Below are 18,454 nucleotides of genomic sequence, written 5' to 3'. Positions count from 1 at the left end.
TAGCAGATAGAAATGAAATTCAAAAAGTATTTGAGAGCTTATACAAATACTACAAAACAACGTATCCGCTTTCCAGGCTTCAATGGGTTAAAACAACCCCCCGCCCCCCAAACCAGAGAGTTACATTCACATAAAATAAGCAAAAAACAATAAATAGTAATGATAATGAGAAAATACAACTCTCTCCCCCTCAAAGAAAAACAGGAGGGGTGAACCATTTTACTGACTTTTTAAAAAAACATTTTTTTTTTTTTCAAATTACACACAGATCACAGCATGCATCTGAAGATATGGAGTCCACTTTCTTTGACATGCTGTGTGTTTGTCTGGAAAACACACCAACACACTGATGCATGCATGCACACAGAGCACACTGTTGTTGTGTGTCTTTGAATGCTGAGCCTGTTGGGAAACAGAAGGTGGACCAAAGCCAGAAAAACCAAGCAGCACTTCCTAACAGATGAGTGAATTTTAAAACAGAGGAGGAAACATTTTCACTTTGTGTAAGTGGCTTTTATTCTATTATTCTATTAATATATTATTATTATTATTATTTTACTTGTAATTACTTTATTTATATTTTTCATTTAATTTTTATATTGTTTATTTATTGTAATATTATATTATATTATATTATATTATATTATATATATTATATACTGTACTATTATTATATACCATCTAGTCACTATAGCATTGTTGCCATCATCACCAGTATAATTACCATCATCCTACCAACTGATCTTCTTTTCTTAACTTCTTAAGTGTTCTTGTTTTATTCTGTGTTTTTTTCTATTGTTGTTTTTATTTATGCTACCTCAGTATTTTATTCTATTGTATTTTATTGTACTTGAATACCGGACTGCTGTGACAACCGAATTTCCCTTCGGGGATGAATAAAGTAATCTATCTATCTATCTATCTATCTATCTATCTATCTATCTATCTATCTATCTATCTATCTATCTATCTATCTATCTATCTATTCTGTAATCAGCCAACTCATGCACCCGTTTCAATAAATCGTCCCTTTTTCTAGATTTCTGTCCTTGCTGCTGTCTCTTCATCCTTCATCCTCTTCTCCAGCTTCCTCACTTCTAGTCGTTGTGCGATGGACCGACCTCTGCTGGGCCGAGAGGCGGCTCGGCGCTGCTGCTCCTCCAGCAGGCTGAAGGCCTGGCTGCCCGTCCTGTCCTGGCTGCCCCGGTACCAGCTGAAGTGGCTCCAGATGGACCTGCTGGCAGGAGTCACCGTGGGGCTGACCACGGTGCCGCAGTCGCTGGCCTACGCTGAAGTAGCCGGCCTCCCTGTGCAGGTAAACCACAGCTGGGTTGTGTGTTAAGGCTCATCCTTTAGATACATCTTTTGATTATCTGTTAAATTATCTTGTTCCATTATTTCAGGGGTGGTCAACCTGTGGCTCCAGAGCCTCATGTGGCTCTTTAGGCCGCCTGCAGGGGCTCCCCGTGGCTGAGACATAAAAATTGTGTATATTTTTTTACATTACAATTTTCATTTATCAATGGTGTAGACCAAAAACTATTCGTATTCTTCAATTGTGAAATTGTATAGCCTTTTTTACAGCATATTAAAAAAGTTTTGACATTTAAGTCGACTAAAATGTGCTTCATAGCTTACGAAAGTCTGCGGCCCGGCACCTTAACCTTTAAGTTTTGCCAACTTTGAGTTTAGTTTTGAGTTCCCCGAGATAGACTAGTTTTCAAAATCATATTAATAAATGTTCAATATGACTATTAATAATGTTGGTAGGCTAATTTAGACTTATTAGGCTGTTTAATTTTCATTTTAGGCTCAATATAAGGTTTGCGGCTCCATTACGCAATTTTCTCTCTTTTTTTTAGTTAGTCTTTAGTTAGTAAAGGTTGCCCACCCCTGCATTTGTTTTAATTCATTTTGATCCCCATTACCTTCCATAAAGTGGTCGATAGTTATCTTGGGTCAGTAAAATTTCCACAAAGAATTGCATAAACAAAAGGAGTGAACAAATGTTTTTGTCACTTTTTCTCCACTAATCTGTGATTTTGGGCTACATAAATAAAATTGACTTGACTTGACAAATAGTATATTGTAAGTTGCATATTAAATCATGATTTTCTTCCAAACCAGTTCTATGTCACAAAGTCCTGCTCGTTTGTTTAACTTTAAGGTGAACATAGAGAAAATTTACCCATTTGATTTTTGAGTTGACAGGTAAATCAGTAATAAAACAACCTGAAATGGAGTAACTGATGGAGTAAGACGCATAACTCGGAGCTCCTGCAGAACAGGCAATAATTTCATAATTTAACGACATTCAATCTACAAATTTCATTCAACACCTTACAAAAACTTTATTAATGCATTGAAAGAGGACCCGTCCCGAAGTGAGTTCAAACGAAGTCGATGGCGTCAAATCTTCGGAAATTCAAATACGACGGTACGTCCACCACAAGGCCCAACACCTCCTCGGGTAAGAGTACAGGCAACACCACCTCAGCCACGCCCGATCCCGCGAACACACCGACCATGGACATCACAACAATCAAGAGTGACATCCTCTCCGCGCTGAGAAAAGACATATCCGCGGTAATAAGAGAGGAATTGAAGAACGCATTGGCAGACGACTTCGAGTCTATTAAGAGGGAAATCATGGCAGTGAGAGCTGAAATAGCTAACAATACTACGGCTATTCACTCTGAGCTCGAACACGTGAAGGCTAATGTCGGAGCTGTGGAGGAAGGACTATCAACATGGTCGGACGAGGTCGTATCAACACAACGCACAGTAAAAGACCTCGAGAAGTTGGTGGATGACTTAAGAGAAAAGTGTGAGGACTTAGAAGGGAGAATGAGAAGAGGTAATATTCGTATTACGGGAGTCGCCGAACAGCCGGGGTCCAGCTCGCCCGCAGCAGTTGCAAAACTCCTGAAAGAAGTTTTCCAGCTAGACAAAGAAGTGATGGTCGAGCGCTCACACCGTAGCCTGGCACAGAGAGGAGCAGGGGCCAGGCCGCGCGTAATCATCGCAAAACTACACAACGAAGGAGACGCCCTGACCATACTGAGGAAAGCCCGTGACCGAGGCGGCAGGCTCCAATACGATGGGAACACGATCGCTGTATTCCCAGACTACACGGCGAATGTCGCCAAAGCCAGAGCGGCCTTTACTGATGTCAGAAAGATGCTGCGAGGGAAACCGGGAGTCCGCTTTGGAATATTTTTCCCTGCTAGATTTCGTATCTCCCACAACAACGAGGAGAAGGAGTTTCTGGACGCTACTGAAGCTATGGACTACGTAAAGAAAAAAGTCATCCCAACAGCGGAGCCAGATAATTGACTGTGCACTTTTTCAACACGGGAGGCAACACTGGATCATACTCTGTGACATTTCAGATAGTTAACGATTAATATTAGTACTATATGTCTCATTACTGCGCTTGAAATTGTACATTCAGGTATGTTTTTATTTTTTATTTTATTTTTTATTACGTCCTCATGCGTGTGCACGGTACAAGTGTTAAAGAGTGGGAGAATTAATAAGTACACCGGAGTGGACTTGTTCTCTGTTTTCATTTAATCTATCCATAATATTATTGCTACGTTTAGTTTATAAACAATACATAATAATTTTCGCTACAAATACTTTATGGGGATTTTGTCTTTATAGTGTTTTTGATGTACTGCCTCCCTCTGCAGGAGCCTGGGGGTTCAACAAGTGATTGTTATCCTGTTTGGCTTTATGTCCAGGCAAAGGCGAACACATTTAAATACGGTTCGCAAAGCTGCATGTTCTGACCCGCAGCCCGGGACCCTGTCCCAAGACACTAACCAGACATTGTTGGTTGAGTTCGTTCTTTTTTCAACCTCATGGTTCGTTGTTTCTTTGCAGATCCCTCTGTTCCCTAGGGATCCTAATGTAAAAATTAGTGCTACTGGGGAATTGTTTTCCCCCTATTCCAAAACAAACGGTAAATGATAATGCTTAAACATAATTATAAGTATACTGCTGTTTTCACTTATGGATATCTGGGTTTACTTTCTTTCTGTAAGTCTTTTACTTTTTTTTTAAATTATTATTATTATTTATTCATTTATTATTTATTTTTTCTCTCCTACATCATCCTCCAAAATGTTCTCACTAATACTCACCCTACTATATGCTACTACCATGCTTCCCTATCTACCAGTATATTATCTGAGGGCAAAGGGCTGTCTTGTTCCATATTCTGATGCTCAGTTATGGGATCACTGAAGGTTATAAGTTATAATGTCAAGGGTCTTAACAGTCCCATTAAGAGGAAGAAAATCCTTAATCAATTAAAAAGAGCAAATTGTCAGATAGCCTTCTTGCAAGAAACCCATTTATCAGAAATAGAACACGATAAACTTAAAAAATCTTGGGCAGACAAAACATTTTACTCATCACATCAATCAGGTAGAAAAAGAGGAGTCTCCATATTAGTCCATAGACAGGTTAATTTTATACCCACTAATGTTCATAAGGACTCTGAAGGGAGATTTGTTTTAGTAAATGGATCTATAGATGGCATACAAGTCTCACTGATGAACATATATGCCCCAAATGAGGACGAGCCCAGTTTCATTACTACAGTCTTTGCCACAATATTACAACACAGCTCTGGTATTCTACTAATGGGAGGGGATTTTAATTGTGTCATGTCGCAACATATGGATAGACAACCGCCATCAAAAACACCTATTTCTCGAATGAGTAAAATACTCAAACACCTGTCGAACGAGTCAGGATTAGTGGACGTTTGGAGAACTAAATTCCCTAAAGGTAGAGATTTTACTTTTTACTCCCACAGACATTTGTCCTATTCAAGAATTGATCTTTTTTTCACCCCGAAAGCAGAGCTACATAGGGTAGAGGATGTCAAGATTTTGCCAATAACAATATCAGATCATGCACCTCTTGCAATATCATGGGACATAGGACGTAGATTAATGACCAAACAGTGGAGACTAAATGCATCACTTTTAAATGACAGGGAATTTACTACTTTCATTATAAATGAGATAAAGGACTATCTTGTTATGAACATCTCTCCTGAAATATCCCCCCTCACCATATGGGACTGTGCTAAGGCATACATTAGAGGGCGCATCATCTCATTTGCAAGTGCAAAAAAAAAACACAGGATATCAAAACAGCGTGAACTGGAACATAAAATAATACAATTGGAACGACAACACAAAAGAACACTAACCCCCAGTTTGCTCAAGGAACTCAAACAAGCACGCAGAGATCTAAATAGTCTGACTACGGAAAAGACTGAAGGTAATTTAAGGTTCACTAAGCAGAAATATTACGAAAACGGCAACAGAGCAAGTAGACTATTGGCTTTAAGACTTAAAAAACAACAATCCTCTAATATAGTACACAAATTAAAGTCTAGTAATTTAACAGTCACAAAACCGGATGAAATTGCAGGGTCGTTTGCTGAATTTTATAAATCCTTATACACAAATACAGACACCTGCACTGATGATAAAGAACTGGCACAATTTTTGAAAGATATTAATCTAAAACAGCTGTCAGAGCCGGTGGCAAAGGAAATAGATGAACCTATCAAAGAATCGGAAATATTACAGGCCATCTCTACATTAAAAAATGGTAAAAGCCCTGGACCAGACGGATATATCAATGAATTTTACAAAACATTTAAAATGATAGTGACACCCTTGCTGCTAAAAGCTTACCACTATGCACTCCAATCTGGAACTATGGCCCCCTCTTGGAGGGAAGCGACAATAGTTGTAATACATAAAGAAGGAAAGGACCCTACCAAATGTGAATCATATAGGCCAATATCCTTGCTGAATACAGATCTACGCATATTAACATCCATATTAGCAAGGCGAGTTAATAAAATTATAACAAACATTATTCACCCAGATCAGACGGGATTCATTATTGGAAGATACTACGGTGACAATATTAGAAGATTGTTAAACTTGATGACCCATCCAGAGACTAAAGGGAAGGAAGCAATGCTATTATCACTGGATGCCCAGAAAGCGTTCGACAGAGTATCTTGGCAATACCTTTTTCAAACATTGAAACGATTCCAATTCGGCCCTAAATTCATCAAGTGGATACAAATTTTATACTCCAATCCACAAGCTGCTGTTAAAGTGAATGGGTTTTTATCAGACAGATTCATCCTGGAGCGAGGATGTAGACAGGGATGCTCTCTTTCACCTCTATTGTTTGACTTAAGTATTGAACCATTAGCACAGCTTATAAGGGATGATAATAACATAAAGGGACTGACAATAAATGGGGAACAACATAAGCTTTCATTATATGCAGATGACGTGCTCCTGTATTTAGTGGAACCTACAATAACAATCCCACGTCTAAAGGACACTATCTCCGCATTTGGTTATTTTTCAGGATATAAAGTTAATATCGACAAAACAATGGCCTTGGATATAGATAACACAATCTCTCAAACTGTCAAGGTCAGGAGTGGGTTTAAATGGCCCAAAGATGGAATTAAATACCTTGGCATCAAAATCCCCCCACTTTTGGAAAACTTATTTGATGTGAATTACAGAACCATAATACAGAACATTAGTAAAGATTTGGACAGATGGTCATCGCTTCCCTTATCCATGACAGGCCGCATCGAGTGCATACGAATGAATGTTCTACCTAAACTACTCTATCCATTTCAGATGTTGCCTGTGGACATTCCTAAATCTACATTTGATAAACTAGACAAGCTGATTTCAAAATTTATATGGCAATCAAAGCGCCCTAGGGTTAGACTAAAAATACTTCAGCTATCCAAATCACATGGGGGTCTCAAACTCCCGAACTTCAGGCTGTATTTCTGGGCTGCGCAGTTGAGACCCCTAATAGCATGGCTGCAAGACTCCATGTGTACAAGGTGGCTAGACATTGAGAAAAGCACATGCCAGCGACCCTTACAGACTTTGCCTTTCTCAGATATTACGCTTGGTGAGACTCAAATGAGCGAGTGGACTAGGACCACATTGAAGATTTGGAGGAAAATAAAACTAACTTATGGACTGCCTAAAGCAATTTCAGCATTAACCAACATTGGTTTTATAAATGGTTTTGTCCCCTCTCAGATGGACTCAGGATTTAGAAAGTGGTCTGAGCACGGACTCACAAATCTACACCAACTTCATAAAGATGGGTGTTTCAAATCATTTGAACAGTTAAGATTGGAATTTACACTCCCCAAAACAGACTTTTTTAGGTATTTACAACTAAGGGACTTCGTAACAAAGCATAAAGAATGGATTAAAATCCTAGAGCCCACCCCAATTGAAGAATTCTTGAAAAAATTACAAATTGGTAAAGATAATAAGAAACTTATTGGCCATTTTTACAAAATATTTTTAGATATGAATTCCAATGAAACTCTTCAGATTAAAGAAAAATGGGAAAACGAAATGAACATAGGTATACAGCAAGATGGATGGGAGGAAATATGTACTGAAGCACACAAAGTAACTAACTCGAACACATGGCAGGAATTCAGGTGGAAGATTATAATCAGATTCTTTAGGACACCAGCAATCATATTTAAAATGGGGCTCACACACTCAGATAAATGCTGGAGAAGTTGTGGTACATACATTGGTAACCATATTCATATATTTTGGACATGCCCTAAACTGAAAAAATTCTGGGATGAGGTTTTTGATGCACTTGGAAATGTATTCCAGAAAAGTTTTAATAAAGATCCCAAGATGGTAATGTTTGGACTCATACCAAATTACATAACTGGAAGGGGGAAAAAATACCTTTTACAAATATTACTGATTTCAGCTCTTAAATGTATCACTGTTAAATGGTTAAAACCAGACCCTCCAACATACAATATGTGGATTGAGAAGGTCTGAGAAATTTATCACATGGAACAAATAACTTACTGCTTGAGGCTTCAAAAAGATATATTTGTTAACAGATAGAGACCTGCCATGACCATACTAATGCAATAATCTCATGTTACCTTTATTTTATTTTACATTATTTCACTTAATTTAATTTGATTTATTTCCATTAACACAGTTTATTATTTAATTACTTATTGTTTGTTTGTGTTACTTTGGTATAACTATGTCATTTATACATATTTGACTTGATGTATATGCTTTAATGCTGTATTAAGCAGATCACAAATGAAAAACAGCAGACTAAATGTGAATTTGTATATATATGTTTGTATATGCTGCAAAAATTGAAATAAAATTTAAGTTTAAAAAAAAAAAAACAACCTGAAATACAGTCTAAAAGTGTGTCTCTCCACAGTACGGACTGTACTCTGCTTTCATGGGGGGCTTCATCTACACCCTCCTGGGGACCTCGAAGGACGTGACGCTGGGTCCCACGGCCATCATGTCCCTGCTGTGTTTCTCGGTGGTGGGGGGGCAGCCCCGCCGGGCCGTGCTGCTCAGCCTGCTCTGTGGACTCATCCAGGCTCTGATGGCTTTACTCAGATTAGGTGAGGTCATGTGGAAACCTTGTGACACCACTTTTAGGGGTTTTTTCTAAATTTATTCGACACTCGTGAGTCAAGTGGATGAAGCACTTTTAGCAAAATAATTTTCATTCACAATGTGAGACATTGTTTCCATCCAGTAGAAATTATAATTTAGCATTCCTGTCTGTAAAATGTAGGCTGAGCTCTGGATAACCTGATATAAAAACATCACCATGTTATAAACCAGGGGTGTCAAACTCAAATACACAATGGGCCAAAATTTAAAACTTGAATAAAATGGCGGGCCAACATTGAACAAATAAACCTTTTAATATATACCAAACATGTTTTGCTTTAACATTAAATATGGAACCAGCAACACTTATAAACAAACAATATATAACTAAATAGTGCAGACATGCAAAATCAAATTTCAAATAAAAAACACATCAATGTCATTAATTTATTAAATAAAAATTAAATAAAAATCGTATGCCTCCTTTCTATTTGCATCCTTCTGATTTAAATATCAAAATAAAGTTTTCCAACAGGTTAATACATTTAAAAATAAAAAAACAATAATAAATCTAGTATTAGCGGTACATGCGCCGTATAATACCAGCGGGTCAGCTTTTATAGTACAATAATTACATAATAATTTGATATTGGCTCGCGGGCCAAATAAAATTACACTGCGGGCCAGTTTGACACCCCTGTTATAAACGAATTAAGTTAATAGTTAATTAATAAAGTTTAGAAAGAGAGACATGTTACAGTTGAAACCAGAAGTTTACATACACTATATAAAAAGACACATATGCTTTTTTTCTCACTGTCTGACATGAAATCAGACAATCACTTTTCCTGTTTTAGGTCCGTTAGGATTACCAAAATTATTTCTATTTGCTAAATGCCAGAATAATGAGAGAAGGATTTTTTTAGACAATTTTTTATTACTTTCTTCAAAGTCAGAAGTTTACATACACTAACATTATTATGCCTTGAAACAATTTGGGAAAGCCCAGATGAAGCTGGCATAATAATTGTTTCAAGGCATAATAATGTTAGTGTATGTAAACTTCTGACTTTGAAGAAAGTAATAAAAAATTGTCTAAAAAAATCCTTCTCTCATTATTCTGGCATTTAGCAAATAGAAATAATTTTGTTAATCCTAACGGACCTAAAACAGGAAAAGTGATTCTCTGATTTCATGTCAGACAGTGAGAAAAAAAGCATATGTGTCTTTTCATATAGTGTATGTAAACTTCTGGTTTCAACTGTAAGTGACAGACGTGCAAAGACTGTGAGGAAACAGGATATTATCTTTTGAGTGCAGGAGAGCCGCTTCCTACCACCACATCTACGACTTCCTCCGCTTAACCACACACAACTTCTGTTACATCAGTGAATCTTAGGCTCCGTTTACACGAGGACGGTCTGAACAGAAGACGCAAAAGTGGCGTCTCGCCTTCACTTTTTATTCCTCGTTTAGACGAGCGTTTTCAGGAGGAAATCTGCTGCATACGGTGACGCAAAAGTGTGTGGAATTGGATTGTATGCAGCCAGGCGGCATCACTTAAAGCCATAAGAGCATCTTTGGGCATGCAGAAGTTTTCACGCCACACATTTTCATCAGCTACTCCTTCCACAAAGTTCTCCTCCATCACTAGATCTCCCAGGTCTCCTCCAAAGCCCTCTGGCTCCTCCCACCAATCGCTGCATCCAGAATGTGATGGAGGTAATTCCAGATCCTTCTCTGTTCACTAATACTATCTGTACATATCCTGGACATTTGGTGGAAAGACTCCTGTAAGTTTATTAGAGCTGCCAGAGCAGCTTGAAGGTCCCACCATGGAAATAATCCCACGTTTCTTTATTTCCTGTCCTGGAGCATGTATGTGACGTAAACACATACGTGACGTGAGCAGATCAGATCAGAGTTTTGTGTCTTGTCAGTGTAGACGACACGCTACGGAGGAGAGGATTACACTTTTACACTTTGGAAGGTGGTTCAGATTTTTGCGTCTTTAAGCCCCAAAAACGCCGTCACCGTCTAAACGAAAGGCACTTCTGATAAAATATTTTGTCGAGCGTCCTGGTGTAAACGGGGCCTCACAGTCATGCTTTTTTTTTGGTCCAAGGTCAGTGTCAGGTTTGTAAATCATTCATTGCTTTGCTTCTCCTCTGCAGGTTTTCTGCTGGACTTCATCTCTTTCCCAGTAATAAAAGGCTTCACTTGTGCTGCTGCAGTAACCATTGGCTTTGGCCAGGTCAAGGTGAGAGTTACACTTATGCTATGCACACACACACACACACACACACACACACACACACACACCAGAAATAATGACACAGACACCTACCAAACTATAAGTAACCAGTTACTATTAAAGGGATATTTTGGTTATTTCCTGTCACTACCTTTCAAAATTAAAGCACCCGTTTCACACTGGACGACACCTTTTCAAAAATAAAAGCATCACAACATTGTAAAACACCTTAAAAAATGTACAAACATGAAAAACAAGCTATATAATACAAAAACATAAATAGGAACCTTGTTAAAGGTAATTTACAGTTGTGTTTAAAATAAATTGAAAAGTGATATAGTGATTGGAGTATTTACTACTTTTTACTGCTATATTTGATTTACTCCACATTAACAGTCTTATCATAACATGTGTTCCTATCAGTAGCAGCTCAAAACCAGATCATTTACTGTATTTTATAAAGCGATTAAATTAATATTGAGCAGAATTTAGTTCAGCGTTTTGGTCTGGCCCCTGCAACCTTCGTGGTATTGGTCATGTGGCCCCTTGGGGAAATTAATTGCCCACCCCTGGACTAGTGGCTTTGAAGAGAGCACAGAAAAGGCAAATATAATGCAAGTTCAGAAATCGTCTGTGCCAGTTGTTTCAGTCCTGTCGTTTCTGTTTCTAGAACATTCTAGGACTCCAGGGCGTTCCCCACGAGTTCTTCCTGGAGGTTTACTACACCTTCTCCAGGGTCCCAGAAGCCCGGATCGGGGATGTGGTCCTGGGTCTGCTCTGCATCGTCCTGCTGGTCACATTTATGTTCATGAAGACGAATCTCGGCTCTGACGACGCTCCCACCTGCTCCAGACTCGCCAGGAAGCTAGTGTGGACTGTTGCTACCAGTCAGTACCTGTGTGGTTGTGTTTGTGTGTCTGTGCATGTAAATGTGTGTGTGTCTGTCCTCTTCACATGCAAATACAACTCAATGTATAGCCAAAAACTTTTTTTTTTTTTTAAACATTTGTTTATTGATTTTTCAGTGACATAACAAAATCAAGAGATGACATTACGAGAGTCAAAACAGTGTCTAGTGTAACAAGTAAAAAAAATTATAATAATAACAATAATACATAAAATGAAATTAAATCAGATAAGGAATAACTAATAGTGAGAAGAATTACCAAAAAAAAAAAATAAATAAAAAAAAAAAAAATGGAAGCGAACAACAAATACACAGAACAAAACAATAACACAAACAGGTCCCCCACTGCTGAATAAAAGTCTAATAATATGTTCACTAAAGCAGAGATAAATAAAAAACATTCCCAGCATGCTACAAAATCACACAAGAAAAACTCACAACTAGTAGACAATCAGGGTGGCTCCTCAGGAATCAATCCCTCAACATGTGCAAAAAATGGACCCCAAGTTTTATCAAACTTTGCAAGAGAACCATGTATGGAGCACCTAACCTTCTCCAATTTCACAAACTGAAGGATGTCCCTGATCCAAGAGGAGTGAGAAGGAGGTGCAGAAGACTTCCATCTCAATAGAATCAAACGTCTAGCCCAGGGGTGGGCAACCTGAGGCTCCGGGGCCACATGAGGCTCTTCAGACCATCTGCAGTGGCTCCCTGTGGCTGTGACAAAATAATGATATGAAATTACTGATTTCATAAAATTTTTATATTTTTTTAACATTGCGGCCAGCCCATTAGAATTTGTATTCTTTCATTGTAAAAAACGTGCAGCTAATATATGGCATTCAAAAAATCAACTAAATTGTGTATCATAGCTTCCAAAACTTACGAAAGTCTACAGCCCAGCGCTTTAACCTCTAAATTTTGTCAACTTCTAGTCTAGTTTTGAGTTTTTCTAGCTAGGCGAGCTTTCGATTCCAAATCTTCATAGATATTTATTACGAAATCATATTAACAAATGATAGTTATTACTTATTAGTAATGTTGGTAGGCTAATTTAGACTGAGTAGGCTGTTTTATCTTCATTGTGAGGCTCAAAATAAGGTTTGCGGCTCCATTACGGCATTTTTTCTCTTTTTTTGGTAAACAATGGCTCTTTTGTTAGTAAAGGTTGCAGACCCCTGGTCTAGCCAATAAGGAAACAAAGGCTACAAAGTCTGCTTTACATTTAGGAAGCTGCAAAGTAGGAGGTAAGCCCCCAAACAAAGCGGTACATGCTGTTGGATCAACAAACAGAAATAGAATAAGAATATCTGTGTCCAAAAATGAAGTAGTGAAGGACAAGACCAAAACATATGGACATGGGTAGCTGGAGCCTGATGACATCTTATGCACGTGGGATCGACATCATTAAAGATTTTGGAAAGCCTTACTCGAGTTAAATGGGTACGATGTAGAAATAGCCAAAAACTAAAATTATGCCTGTTTTGCTTTTCTGTCTATCTTAATTTAATTTGCTGTGAATGAATTCCTGTATTCCAGGATGCAGATGTCTTTATGGTTAGTGACTGATGGTGTCCTCTCTCTGTCCTGGTCAGTGCGTAACGCTCTGGTGGTCGTGGCTGCATCCTTTGTAGCATTTTCCTGGAATGCTTACGGTCATCCCGTGTTTACGGTGACTGGGGAAACTTCCCAGGGGCTCCCGCCGTTCAGGCCGCCGCCCACCTCAGACACCACCGCCAACGGCACCATCGTCTCCTTTGGGGAGATTGTGGAGGTAAGAGCAGAGAGAGCAGGCCAGCTGCAGGAGGAGGACTGTATGAGCCATATTTGTTATATATTTATTATGTATTTAATGTAATTTTGCTCCATGCCACTGGGGGGAGCTGTGTTTGCTGCGTTACCTCGGGTCAGCTGGGTTGGGCCATTTAACCTGGGAAACCCAGACACCGGTGTTGCTGATTTGGGAAGCAAACAGTTTTCGACTGTGCCCAGTTTATGCCCAGTTTATGCCCAGTTTATGCCCAGTTTATGCCCAGTTTGTGCCCAGTGTATGCCCAGTTTATGCCCAGTTTATGCCCAGTTTGTGCCCAGTTTGTGCCCAGTTTATGCCCAGTTTATGCCCAGTTTGTGCCTAGTTTATGCCCAGTTTATGCCCAGTTTATGCCCAGTTTGTGCCCAGTTTATGCCCAGTTTATGCCCAGTTTATGCCCAGTTTGTGCCCAGTTTATGCCCAGTTTATGCCCAGTTTGTGCCCAGTTTATGCCCAGTTTGTGCCCAGTTTATGCCCAGTTTATGCCCAGTTTGTGCCCAGTTTATGCCCAGTTTATGCCCAGTTCATGCCCAGTTTGTGCCTAGTATGTATTAGTATTTTGGTCTTTGATATAAGGAATAATTCGGTTTGTTGTTTTCGTTACATGTGTATATTTTGAGTTAAAGTCATTGCCGCTGTATGACGGGAAAAAAAAATCAGTGAGATATTTTGTAAACATTATTGCACTTTCTGTTTTTTATATGTTCGGAGCGCACTGGGCGCACGTCTAAACTAAATCATTTTTATTAGCAACCAGTACTAGACTTCTTTTAGGAATGAGTCTGTACAAGGACAGTCAAGCTTTGTGTTAAATTACTGAGTTGCAGCTTCCGCTTCCCAAAATCTTTCCAGTTCACGAGAAGAGCTGCTGAGCTGTCAGATCTGTGTGTGTGTGTGTGTGTGTGTGTGTGTGTGTTTCCTGTGCAGGGCTTTGGAGAAGGCCTTGCTGTGATTCCCTTCATGGGTCTGTTGGAGAGCATTGCTATTGCTAAAGCTTTTGGTAAGTGTTTTTAATCAATCCACAATTTGGTCCAGAATAACAGATCTCAACAACTACAGGGTTATTTCCATAAAATGTTGTTACCCTTAGGATGAACTAGGGCGGGGCGATATATCAATATAAAAAATATATCGATATATTTTTAAATGTGATATGTAATAAGACCATATAGCATATATCGATATAGTTAAAAAACATTTCTTTCTTTCTTTATATATAAACGCTGCCCTTTCTACAGTTTGTCATATTTAGTTCTTTTGTAATGTTTGTTATTTTTTTCTAATTTATACACACACACACACCCACACACACACACACACACACACATATATATATATATATATATATATATATATATATATATACACTACTGGTCCAAAGTTTTAGAACACACCAACTTTTCCAGAATTTAATTGAAAATGATGCAGTTTAATGTCTCAGTGTCCTCTGAAATTAATGCACATTTGCAACATTTAAAATTCTTGATTGAGCATGATAGTGTTTTGAAAGTAAAAAAAGATTTAAAATCACATTTTATGTTGGACTAAAGGACAAAAAAAAATACACAAAATGACTAAAAAAAGACACAAAATGAACCAAAAAAAGACATAAAATGACAAAAAAAGACACAAAATTACTAAAAAAAAGACACAAAATTACCAAAAAAAGACACAAAATGACTTACAAAGACATGAAAAGAATTCAAAAATGGACAAAATAGCCCAAGACTCCATAGAGTTAAGTTGTTAACCCATTTCTTGTTCCCTGAAAAAGGCCTACTTGTATAATTCTGAAATGTACATTATTTTCCAGTTTTGGTTAAGCTTACCTTTTTTTATTTACCTCTGGCAGTTCACCACTTACCTTTGGACCCTTTCAAGCTGTTCATTTGACTTGAACTGCTTGAATTTCAATAAAAAAATGGAAAAATTGGGGTGTTCTAAAACTTTTGACCGGTAGTGTATATATATATATTTCATAGGCTATTTTCATTTAAGATATTTTTTATTTAAATGTGCACTTTATGGAGCTTTGATTTATGTTCACTTAAATAGAAAGTTTCTACTTGTGACTTGTCATATTTTGCTTTGACTTTGACTGAACATTTGCTCTCACTTTGCGATAAAAAAATATTGGGATATTTATCCTATATATCGATATTCAGCCTAAATATATCGGGATATGACTTTTGGTCCGTATCGCCCAGCCCTAGGATGAACTGCATTAACTACATTCACATCAGCCTCAGCTGTTCTTTGTGTTTTGCAACCAAATTTGCATGCTAACATGCTTAACTGTTAATGTGAACACATTAAACATACCTGCTAAGTATTAGCCTGTTAGCATTGTCAATGTGAGCATTGCTAGCATGCTGATGTTAGCGTTTAGCTTAGAGTAGCATGGCTGTAGACTTTTCAGCTTCCTCAAAAAGTCACAATTAGTTCATGCAAACACACTTAGCTTGTATAGACTTTTTATGAATACTGTAAAAGCACTTCTCAACATTAAATCTGACTGATTTGAGTTTCCTGTTTCTCCTCAGCCAGTCAGAACGACTACAGAATTGACAGCAACCAGGAGTTGCTGGCAATCGGTGTGACCAACATCATGGGCTCCTTTGTGTCAGCCTATCCTGTAACTGGAAGCTTCGGCAGGTGTGTGTGTGTGTGTGTATTTGGGTGTACTTGTACATCTACCTTTATGAGGACCTTGTAAGCTGTAGACCTATAGAGTGAGGACATGTTTGGAAAGCAAGGTTATTATAGTTAACGAAAACTAACGAAATAACGAAAACTAGAATTGAAAAAACATTTTCGTTAACTGAAATAAAAATAAAAACGAAAGTTTTTAAAAAACGATAACTAACTGAAACTGTATTTTGTGGTTACAAAAGTAACTAAAACTAACTAAAATTATAGTGAAAATGTCCTTAGTTTTCGTCTTTGTCAATTTTTTTCATACGTAAACCTTTTTGGTTGGTATGAAATCTATTTCATCTATCTGGTTTTATGACTTAATAAACTTATTGGGGCTGAGATGGATCAGACAAAGAAAATAAAGGAAACATTTATTGTGACCTCTTTGAATCTGGCACCCAACAAATACCCCATTACAAAACAACTAAAACTAACACTAAAACTAAAAAAAAACTAAACTAAAACTAAGCATTTTCCAAAAAATAAAACTAATCAAAACTAGCAAACTAAAACTAACTGAATTTGAAAACAAAAATTGACAACGAAATTAAAACTAAAACGAATGAAAAATCCAAAACTATTATAACCTTGTTGGAAAGTGAGGACATCTTGCCCGGTCTTCACTTCTTCAAAGGTCTGTTTGAGGGTTCAGACTTGATTTTAAGGGTAAGGTTAGAATTAGGTTTAGGTTAGGTTGGGACTGGGGTTAGGCATTAGTTGTGTTGATGTCTAATATTAAAGCATGATGTTTTCTCGTCTCCTCTCCATCAGGACAGCAGTGAACTCCCAGACTGGTGTCTGTACTCCAGCTGGAGGACTCGTCACAAGTGAGTCCTGACATTTCCAACTATCTCTGAATCTCTTCTGCCCTCTTGTGGTGGGACTGTGTTACTGTCTTTTATCCACACTTCTAACACACACCACTCCTCTCATTCCCTTCCTTCCTTTTCTCATCCCTCCCTCATGTTGACGTGTTGTCATGGAGATGTAAAAGGAAACATCAAAAGGTGTTTTCTAGCAAACATGAAAACAGACTATAGTAATGTGAAACAGCCCAGCTTACTGTAATTTCCCCGCTTGGGATAAATAAAGTTTATCTATCTATCTATCTATCTATCTATCTATCTATCTATCTATCTATCTATCTATCTATCTATCTATCTATCTATCTATCTATCTATCTATCTATCTATCTATCTATCTTATATCCTTCGTCCCACAACACAAGCAATTTCTGTGACTCTCTTTCTCTCTTCTCTTTTTTGTATTTCAGCATGTGTTTAGATTTAATTCCTGCTGAGTCTGCACATTTCTATTTCTTTGGAAATGAGGAATTACTCTCAATTCCCCTTCTCTCTTTCTCTCTCTCCATCTGTCCTTTCTCTCTCTCTCTATCCTCTCTCTCTCTCTGTCCTCTCTCTCTCTCTCTCTGTCCTCTCTCTCTCTCTCTCTCTCTCTCTCTCTCTCTCTCTCTCTCTGTCTGTCCTCTCTCTCTCTCTCTCTCTCTGTCCTCTCTCTCTCTCTCTCTCTCTCTCTCTCTCTCTCTCTCTCTGTCTGTCCTCTCTCTCTCTCTCTCTCTCTCTCTCTGTCCTCTCCTCTCTCTCTCTCTCTCTCCACTCTCTCTCTCCTCTCCTCTCTCTCTCTCTCTCTCTGTCCTCTCTCTCTCTCTCTCTCTCTCGTCTCTCTCTCTCTCTCTCTCTCTCTCTCTCTCTCTCTGTCTCTCTCTCTCTCTCTCTCTCTCTCTCTCTCTCTGTCCTCTCTCCTCTCTGTCCTCTCTCTCTCTCTCTCCGTCCTCTCTCTCTCTCTCTATATATATATATATATATCGAAAATCGTTGATTGTAATTCAATGATTGTAAATATTGCTTTCTTTTATTGTTATTAGTTTTTCTTTTCTTTTAAAATGAATAACAGAATTATAATAATTTATTGTAAATATTGCTTTCCTTATCTTGTTATCTTTTTCCCTGATGGTTGCTTTGGCAATATATACATTGTTACTTCAATGCCAATAAAGCCAATTGAATTGAATTGAATTGAATTATATATCTGTCCTCTCTCTGTCTCTCTCTCTCTCTCTCTTTCTATATATATATATATATATATATATATATATGTCCTCTCTCTCTCCTCTCTCTCTCTCTCTCTCTCTATATATATATATATATATATATATATATATCTGTCCTCTCTCTCTCTCTGTCTGTCTGTTTCTCCAGGTGTGATCGTGTTGCTCTCCCTGGCGTTCCTCATGCCGGCCTTCTACTACATCCCTAAAGCTTCTC

General features: G+C 38.0%; 1 protein-coding gene across 1 annotated transcript in view; it reads left to right on the top strand.

The window, feature by feature from the left end:
* The first annotated feature begins 274 nt into the window (after window positions 1-274).
* The window catches only part of slc26a11 (solute carrier family 26 member 11), a 23,131-nt gene continuing 4,951 nt past the window's right edge, over window positions 275-18,454 (top strand). The window contains exons 1-9 of the mRNA XM_059345741.1: window positions 275-503; window positions 1,087-1,315; window positions 8,314-8,506; window positions 10,676-10,761; window positions 11,426-11,642; window positions 13,258-13,436; window positions 14,400-14,472; window positions 16,016-16,127; window positions 16,941-16,996. Coding sequence (XP_059201724.1) covers window positions 1,112-1,315; window positions 8,314-8,506; window positions 10,676-10,761; window positions 11,426-11,642; window positions 13,258-13,436; window positions 14,400-14,472; window positions 16,016-16,127; window positions 16,941-16,996 — 1,120 coding nt within the window. The 5' untranslated portion in view covers window positions 275-503; window positions 1,087-1,111. The remainder of the gene's footprint in view (window positions 504-1,086; window positions 1,316-8,313; window positions 8,507-10,675; window positions 10,762-11,425; window positions 11,643-13,257; window positions 13,437-14,399; window positions 14,473-16,015; window positions 16,128-16,940; window positions 16,997-18,454) is intronic.

This window comes from Centropristis striata, chromosome 1 (genome assembly GCF_030273125.1).
Source record: "Centropristis striata isolate RG_2023a ecotype Rhode Island chromosome 1, C.striata_1.0, whole genome shotgun sequence".
Lineage (NCBI taxonomy): Eukaryota > Metazoa > Chordata > Actinopteri > Perciformes > Serranidae > Centropristis > Centropristis striata.
The sequence above is the reverse complement of the archived record's forward strand: the minus strand, read 5'-3'. Positions and strand labels throughout refer to the sequence as shown.